Source organism: Pimephales promelas, chromosome 23 (assembly GCF_988280905.1).
Source record: "Pimephales promelas chromosome 23, fPimPro1.hap1.1, whole genome shotgun sequence".
In the NCBI taxonomy this organism is placed as follows: domain Eukaryota; kingdom Metazoa; phylum Chordata; class Actinopteri; order Cypriniformes; family Leuciscidae; genus Pimephales; species Pimephales promelas.
Window position 1 is genome coordinate 22,133,285 of NC_142791.1, and position 9,164 is coordinate 22,142,448.

Below are 9,164 nucleotides of genomic sequence, written 5' to 3' on the forward strand. Positions count from 1 at the left end.
GTCCAACCTAGGATTCGCCTTACTCCAGTGTCGTCATTGGAAAGTTAGAGCATCTTGGTTGTTTTTCTTTTTAAAGATCTAGAAATATCATCATAAGCCTTGTGTACAGTGGGTTGCTATTCAAAACTGTTAAAAACATTAAAAAAAAACACACAAAAAATAAATGACAAAAAGGACTAAAATGTACAAACCTGTTTCTTCAATTGTTGCTTTTTCTTTTAATTTTGTAAATTCAGTATGATAAATAAATTAATGATGTCTGGAATAAGCCTCTGTCCATTCTGTTGATGAAAGCAGATTCTTGTGCATTTTTGCTGATGTTGTTAACAGTGGTTTGCAAGATTGCTGAATTTTGTCACATTGGTTTGACTTGGTATGACATTTTTTAATACACCCAAAACTCATCTTTCTTAGGGTCCCTAAATCAACTATAATATAACTTTTACTATAGCTATTAATATTATACAATTATATAATGACATTTTGGAGTTAGTTGCTGTTATCGATAGTAAAGTATTGTGAAATCGGTAACAAGCGCTAACACAACAATAAGGTTAACATTAGTTAACTACATACTTCTTCAGCATTTATTAATCTTAGTTAATATTAGTTCCAACATTTACTAATACGTTATCAAAGGTTGTATTAGTTAATGGACTGTGAACTAACATGAACGCACCATGAACAGCTGTATTTGTATTAACTAACATTAACAAAGATTAATAAACACTGTAACTAATGCATTGCTCATCGTTAGTTCATGTTAGTTAATGCATTTACTAATGTTAACTAATGAACCTTATTGTAAAGTGTTACCGTGAAATCTATTGAATTAGACTTATTTTTATAAAGGTGCTTTTATAAAATTGTCTCGCTTTATAAAAAAAAGTTTTTATGATTTTTTTTTTCTTGAATAATCGCACGACAGAAAGGTAAGTAGTCACTGAAATGTAAATGTACAAAGTTACTTTAGACCCAGAGCCATATATCTCTTACCTGACCAATCAGAGACGATGTTCACTCCTCTATCCCCGCCCACCGTTGGAACTGCCCTGCCCTGCTACGCTCCGTTTTTCAAAGTCTCTGATTGGCTACAGTCATTACGGAAGTAAACAGTATTCTGCAATAGTCGGAAATACTTTGATGTTTTACAGTAACGTGGAGTTTAAACAATATAAATAAACACACAAGAGTCACATTATAACCTCGGATATGAGAAGAGTCACGCTGTTTGTGAATGGAACCTCACACAACGGGAAGGTGTGTATGCTTTATCTATTGTTCTTTAAATATAGAATTAAAGACTGCTGAAAAAAATAGCATGCTACTCCATTCATGGCTGCTTTTATCAGGTGGTGGCTGTTTATGGAACTCTAGCTGATCTACTGTCAGTTGCGAGCACAAAATTTGGATTAAAAGCTGCCAACATATACAATGGGAAAGGAGGTCTTATCGATGATATAGCGCTCATCAGGTAAGTAATAACTGTAATTCTCTTATGTGTATTTATATAAACATAATCATAAACATAAACATTTGGTGTTACATTTGTTAACAGAGATGATGATGTCTTGTATATATCGGATGGAGACCCTTTTGTCGGTGAGTTAGCAAATATAACATTGGTTTGATCTCAGATCTGTTTTCAATTGTCTTCATTGAATCATGATGTCCCACAGATCCACCAAATAACCCAGACAGTCCGCATGAGTTTCACTCCTGGGCGCACACAGATTGGATCACACTCAATGTGGGAGGCCGGCGGTTCACAACCACAAGGTGATGTCACTGTACACAAAACACATCATCATCATCACACTAATAATCTCATTAACTGTAATCCATAAGCTATTCTAAACCATCACAAGCAAGCATCTCTTTTGCATTGTTTTCATGACAATTAACAAACATTTCTTTCTCTTTACAGTAATGTGAAATAAAATATTACAATGTTTGTATTTAATAGCTGTGAATAATATATAAATTAATATAAAGTTATATAAACGAATATAAATAAAATTCCATTGTTTTGTTGTCATGTCTTTAGCTATCCCGATTTAAATAAAAAAGAATTGTGTCTTTAACATTATTACACTGTTGAGGGTAACTACTTATAATCATTACTGAGGATTATGGAAAGTATTAATAAAAGGAAAATTTCTGAATGTATTACAGTAATGAGAATTTTGGGGGGAAATGTGAATGAAAATTGTTACAAAATTGTATTTCTTACAAATCATTCAGCAAAACATTACATTGTCCAAGTTTGCAAATTACGTAATCCTACACCCTGATTATATCTATAATTTATAATTATAGATATAATTTAAAATAAAATATAATTTATTTATTTATCATTTTATATATATATATATATATATATATATATATATATATATATATATATATAATTAATTATAAAAAAATATGTAATGTAATTACAAATGACTGGAATTCTAGCACTGGTATCCGACCACATGACATGGTCACCTACTGTATGCGATGCAGTCTTGACAATATTTTTTCTTAAATAATGACTCTAGAGGAAGGTCAGTAGCCACTGAAATGTGAATTTACAATAGAGAAAATAAAAACAATTATTTCTCAGTAATAAATATCTTATTTTATTAACAAAATTATATATATATATATATTTTAATTGATGTATTTTGAATGCTTTGTAACTCCCTCAACCTATTTAATCTCTACAGCTGCTCTGTGTGATGAATTTAACACTTTAACACTTTCCTATGGTTGTTAGGAGCACTTTGGTCAAAGAACCGGAGAGCATGTTGGCTCACATGTTCAGAGACAAAGGTAAGTATTGATCTAATATTTTTTGTCAAATGTGTTTGTGCATGTGCTGCATTTATATATACTACAGTTTTATTTTTCCCTGGCAGATGTTTGGGGAAACAAGCAGGACGAGCAAGGAGCGTATCTCATTGACCGGAGTCCAGATTACTTTGAGCCCATATTAAATTACCTGAGACACGGACAGCTCATTATCAATGACGGGATCAATCTGCTGGGTAAGAGGCTTGAAAACTAAAACGAAACAAATTCCACCCTTTTTATAGCGTTTCATAGTTTTTTTCTGCTGTCCACTTATAATGTTAGGGAAGGTTTCTTGCACCAAACAACATCATTTCATTTTCCATGAGCATTTTTCAAGCCTTTACGCTGCATCCGAAATTGAATACTTTAATATATAGTAGTCGACAAATAGTTGGCAAAAAGTACCCGGATGACCTACTTTACTATCACATGAGGCCATGGAAAAGAATTTGTGAATGGCGGGAGTACTGATGCTGGTAGGTCACATGACAGTAGTCAAGTCAAGTCACCTTTATTAATAAAGCGCTTTAAACAGAGAGACTAATATTAGCGTAGATGCCAACCTTCTTATGATGTACCAAGTACATCAGAATTTACGGGACGTGTTCCCGGTTCCGGCTGATATAAACTATGCATAGACATATACACTAGACCTCACCTTGGGGCTCTAAGCATGCGTCAAAACCGCCGCCATCTTGGAACAGGGGTCTTGTCATAGGAAGTAGCTAGGTAACGCTGCTATCTTTGCCTTTACGTTGAATTCATTGATGGTGGCGGACTTTTGTGCAGTGTATGATGTTCACGGATGAAATCTGAACTAGGAAGAATGTTTTTGAAAAAAATGTTTTTTTTCTTTCTTTCTGGAATCATTGATAAATACATGTCTGACCGTTGGAACAAACCAAAAAAACAAGAAAAATCGCATTCATGATGATTTATGGTGATTTTATTTGCGTTAGACCTGTCTACTACATTGACGTAGATGTATTAAAGTGGAGGGCTCCTCCCCTGTTTCAAGATGGCAGCTCTATTGACGCATTCGTTCCAATGAACTGCCGTAGCCAAGGTGACGTCTAGTGTATATGTCTATGTAAACTATGCAGCCTAATTTTGAATTAAGGAAGTCTATAGTGTGTTATGTGTATGCTAGGCCAAAGAGATGCGTTTTTAGTCTAGATTTGAACTGTCCGAGTGTGTCTGCCTCCCGGACAATGTTAGGAAGATTTTTCCAGAGTTTTGGTGCTAAATAGGAAAAGGATCTACCGCCAGCAGTCGATTTTGATATTCTAGATATTATCAACTGGCCGGAGTTTTGAGATCGCAATAGACGTGAAGGACTATAATGCGTGAGCTTGCTCAAGTACTGCGGAGCTAAACCATTCAGTGCTTTATAAGTAATCAGCAATATTTTAAAATGTATACGATGTTTAATAGGCAGCCAATGCAGGGTTGACAGAACCGGGCTAATATGGTCATACTTCCTTTTATTTAACCAGACTGTTTTTGCTAACTTTAAGATTTTATGTAATCCTTATGTGATGTTCTAATATGTAAATGAGCTCTGTTGTGATTGGCTAGCCTCACTGCATGTAAATTTGAGTACATATTGAACACTATTTTGAACAGGTGTGCTTGAAGAAGCCCGCTTCTTTGGAATCGAACGTCTTGCTGAGCAGCTTGAAGGAGTTATTAAGGTGAAAAAAAGATGCACATAAAGTTAAGTTGACTTGGGCATAAATATTAACAATGGGTTTTTCCTCCTGTTTCAGAATTCCCAGCCTCCTGAAGACCACTCGCCCATCTCCCGCAAAGAGTTTGTGCGATTTCTGCTTGCCACTCCAACCAAATCAGAGCTTCGATGTCAGGTAGCCACTGAATATTTGCACTGGTTTATATTTTTATTTTGTGCATTATTTTAATCTCTGAAATGCGTGAACTGTTTCTCCTAGGGCCTGAATTTCAGTGGGGCGGATCTCTCTCGTCTCGACCTACGTTACATCAACTTCAAGATGGCCAACCTCAGCCGCTGTAACCTCACACACGCCAACCTCTGCGGTACCAACCTGGAAAGGGCAGACCTCTCCAATGCCAATCTGGATGTAAGGATGTACCTCTCATTCACTCCCAAAAAAAAAAAAAAAAAAAAATAGGCCTATATTTTGGATCATTTTTGCATTATTTTAATGTGAATTTAGCAGAGTTTCATTACTGTAATAACTGAAATAAAAGTTTTTATTATTTAAATTACATTTTTAAATGGCATTTAAAATATTTTACACTACCATTCAAAAGTTTGGGCTTGGTATTTTTTTTTTAAATATGTTTTTTTAAGATTTCTCTTGATCAAAAATACATACAAATATTAACACTACCATTCTACTGTTTTCTATATATTATATTCAGTTAAATATATTTTAAAATGCAATTTATTCTTGTGATTTTCAGCATCATTGCTCCATTCTTCAGCGTCACATGATCCTTCAGAAATTGTTATAATTTGCTGATTTCCTGCTCAAGAAACATTTCTGATTATAATCATGTTGAAAACAGTTGTGCATCTTTTTTGTGGATACATATTTTTCAGGATTCTTTTATGAATAGAAAGAATCAAAAGTAACATTAAAAGTAGCGTTTTTGTAACAATATGAATTAATTTACCGTCATGTTTGTCAATTAAACGTGTCCTTTCTGAAAATAAGTATTAATTTCTTTAAAAAAAAAAACATCCCCAAACGTTTGAAAAGTAGTGTATTTATCATGCTATTTGTTATGCTTTTAATTATTTAATTATGCTAACTTAAAGCTACACTGTGATTTTTACCAATATTAGTTTCTGTTCCTCTCAATTCCGATTTCGTTTTAAAGGGTTAGTTCACCCAAAAATGAAAATTAAGTCATTAATTACTCACCCCCATGCTGTACCAACCCCGTAAGACCTTCGTTCGTCTTCGGAACACAAATGAAGATATTTTTGATTAAATTTGAGAGCTGTATAACTACCACATTGGCTCCTAAGGGACTGCCTCTTGACGGCCCAGAAAGTCAATGAAGAAAATGTTTAAATATCCCAAGTGACTACCGTGGCTCAACTATATGTTTATCAAGCGACGCGAATACTTATTGTGCGAAAAAACAAACAAAAATAACGACTTTATTCGACTACTTTTCTTCCTTGTAGGCCAGAACGAGACTTCCTTAGATTTCCACGACGCATGCGCGAGAATTGCGATCTGAAGTAGTGTAAGCTGGTGTAAGCAGATCGCAATTCTCGCGCATGCGTCGTGGAAATCTAAGGAAGTCTCGTTCTGGCCTACAAGGAAGAAAAGAAATAGTCGAATAAAGTCGTTATTTTTGTTTGTTTTTTCGCACAAAAAGTATTCGCGTCGCTTGATAAACATATAGTTGAGCCACGGTAGTTACTTGGGATATTTAAACATTTTCTTCATTGACTTTCTGGGCCGTCAAGAGCCAGTCCCTTAGGCAGCCAATGTGGTAGTTATACAGCTCTCAAATTTAATCAAAAATATCTTCATTTGTGTTCCGAAGACGAACGAAGGTCTTACGGGGTTGGTACAGCATGGGGGTGAGTAATTAATGACTTAATTTTCATTTTTGGGTGAACTAACCCTTTAACTCCTACGGTGGCCAATGTAGTCCAAGATTAACATGGCTTCCAGTTCGACCTCGTCCATGAGTGTTAACTGAAACGTAAACGTGAAAGGCGAAGCTTGAATTAACAGGTACGTCCCTCTTTGGCTAATGTACTTTCAAGATGGAGGGGCAACATGGCGACCGACATTAGAACCCCTTACCCGTATGTATTTTCAATGGCATATTATACACTCACGAGAATACTTTATTACTTGAACTAAGTAAATATACATTAATGAGCACATATATTTTTGAAAGAAATAATTGTCTTTTAGCTAAGAATAAACTAAAAGAGTTACACAGTGTAGCTTTAAATAAATCTTTAATATATTACGGTGCTGGGAGTCAAATCAAATGTCTAAACCATTGATAATCATCACAGAGAATAATGGGAACTATTAAAGGGATAGTTCACTTTGAAATGTTTTATCTGCATCCAGGATGTAGGTGTCTTTGTTTCCGCAGTAGTTTCAATTGTGATATTTTTAGGTCAAACCATTCATGTCTTCATGTCATCAGTCATATAATGGAGGTCTATGGTCACCACCTCAAAGAGCATGCACAGAGACGTCCAAATTGAACATGATTTAATGACTCGAAAATGTAAGTACACATTGATGGCCCAAGACACGAAATGAGCGGTTTGAGTGAGAAAACGAACAGTATTTATATCATTTTTACCTCTTGTAACCACAGCCACGTCCAAGTTATCTGAGGGCGCGGGCCCTTTGTGGCTGTGGTAAAAAGAGGTAAAACTATATAAATACTGTTCGTTTTCTCACACAAACTGCTTGTTTCGTGTCTTAGGCCATAAATTTGTACTTACATTTACGAGTCAATAAATCATGTTTAATTTGGACTTCTCTGTGCATGCTTTTTGAGGTGGTGACCATAGACCTGCATTATGACGGACAGACAAGAACGGTTTGACCTAAAAATATCAAAATTGAAACTACTCCGGAAATAAAGACACCTACATCTTGGAAGCCCTTGAGGTAAGCTAAAACATACCAAAAAATAATTTCAGAGAATAATTTCCAAATGCATAACAGTAATGAGAATTTTGGATAATGCACTTACATTTCATGAAAACTATGTTTTCAGTTGTTAAAATAATTGAATAATTTATTTATTTATTTTAATTTATTATTTATGTATGTTTTGTGACATTCACCCACTCTCTCTGTGAAACCGATTTGGTCTTTTCTCATGTGTTCTTCCAGGGTGCCAATTTACAGGGCGTGAAAATGCTTTGCACCAATGCAGAAGGGGCGTCTCTTAAAGGCTGTAATTTTGAAGATCCCGCAGGACTCAAAGCAAATCTAGAGGGTAAAATGAGCACACTTGACTTGAACTGAACTGCTTCCATTGGATCTCGTATTCCCAGTTTGTAATGTCTGTCATCTCCTCACAGGTGCCAATCTAAAGGGGGTGGAAATGGAGGGGAGTCAAATGACGGGTATAAACCTCCGCGTGGCCACGCTGAAGAACGCCAAACTCAAGAACTGTAACTTGCGGGGCGCCACTTTGGCAGGAACCGACCTGGAGGTGACAAACTGTTCTGTTTTAGAGTCATTCAGTAGTTTGGCATGTCTTCTTGTGTTTTTCACTCTGATGTTTTTGTGAAAACAGAACTGTGACCTGTCCGGCTGTGACCTCCAGGAGGCGAACCTGCGGGGCTCTAACGTGAAGGGGGCCATTTTTGAGGAGATGCTGACACCACTGCACATGTCCCAGAGTGTCAGATAGCCGCTTATGTTCGCCTCTTCACAGAGCAGCTTTAATTAAAAACCTACCTGCAAACCTTATGACTGTCATGTGACCTTAAGCCTGTTGATATTATCTGGTCATCTGTTGCCTCAAGAACACTTATTTTGATTTATTGCTTTATTATGGATGGTGTTTGCTATATTTCTCAATGCAAGTCATGTGACTTGCAATATGCATTACATTTGTGCAAAGCTTCTACATGTGTCACTGCTGGTCTGTGAACTGAACATCGAAAATTTCTGTTATTGCATTTGATTCAGATTTAGGAATGATGCTTTTCTGTGAATGTGCAATTGTATACCTTTTCATATGTGCCAGATTTACACCGTTTTTGTTTGTTTCACTGTTACGTGGCTTTTTCTGGACTGTGTCTGCATGCAAAAAGGAAAACATCAACCAGAAACCTGATGTTTGATGTCACCAGCCTTGTCAAGATCCAATAAAGTCAAACACTGGAGATTCAAAGAGGAGTTTGGCCATAACCCTAACAGACACTTTATTTATGCATGCAAGAGAACAAATATTTTCATTATATTACATTATTAGCAGATCTGGTCTAGATTGTTTTTTGCATTATTATCATGACAATCAAGCACTGTTGTAATGTGAAATTATATTTATATTTTATTTTTTTAAGTAATATATTAAATATTTTAATATAATAGTATTTGTTGACATGCCTTTATGCTGATTTAAATGTTTTACAAATTGTGTTACAAAAATTATGAATTAAGTTTCAGATGATAATAATTAAAAATTTAAATCATTAATAAAGGAAAATGTCCAAACAAATGACCGTAATGTCATGAAAACTCTCAAAATCTTTATTGTCAAAGTGATGGTTCACCCCAAAAACAACATTTTGTCATCACTTACTCACACTCAAGTTGTTCCAAACCTGTATG

The 9,164-nt window shown here is 35.3% G+C and overlaps 1 protein-coding gene across 1 annotated transcript; it reads left to right on the plus strand.

Moving 5' to 3' along the window:
* The first annotated feature begins 1,089 nt into the window (after positions 1-1,089).
* On the plus strand, positions 1,090-8,729 carry kctd9b (potassium channel tetramerization domain containing 9b). The gene is made up of 12 exons (XM_039678177.2): positions 1,090-1,260; positions 1,353-1,474; positions 1,559-1,602; positions 1,680-1,779; positions 2,762-2,817; positions 2,904-3,032; positions 4,465-4,532; positions 4,608-4,703; positions 4,788-4,937; positions 7,713-7,818; positions 7,904-8,037; positions 8,122-8,729. Exons 1-12 carry the CDS (start codon positions 1,213-1,215, stop codon positions 8,236-8,238), a joined length of 1,170 nt encoding a protein of 389 aa, XP_039534111.1. The 5' UTR covers positions 1,090-1,212; the 3' UTR covers positions 8,239-8,729.
* The last annotated feature ends 435 nt before the right edge of the window (positions 8,730-9,164 follow it).

Bases quoted from the DNA above. Each gene is read 5' to 3' on its own strand.
- kctd9b (XM_039678177.2), top strand. From the start codon at position 1,213: ATGAGAAGAGTCACGCTGTTTGTGAATGGAACCTCACACAACGGGAAG. The intron at 1,475-1,558 runs GTAAGTAATAAC...ATTTGTTAACAG, and splicing joins GATGATATAGCGCTCATCAG to AGATGATGATGTCTTGTATA. The intron at 7,819-7,903 runs GTAAAATGAGCA...ATCTCCTCACAG, and splicing joins ACTCAAAGCAAATCTAGAGG to GTGCCAATCTAAAGGGGGTG.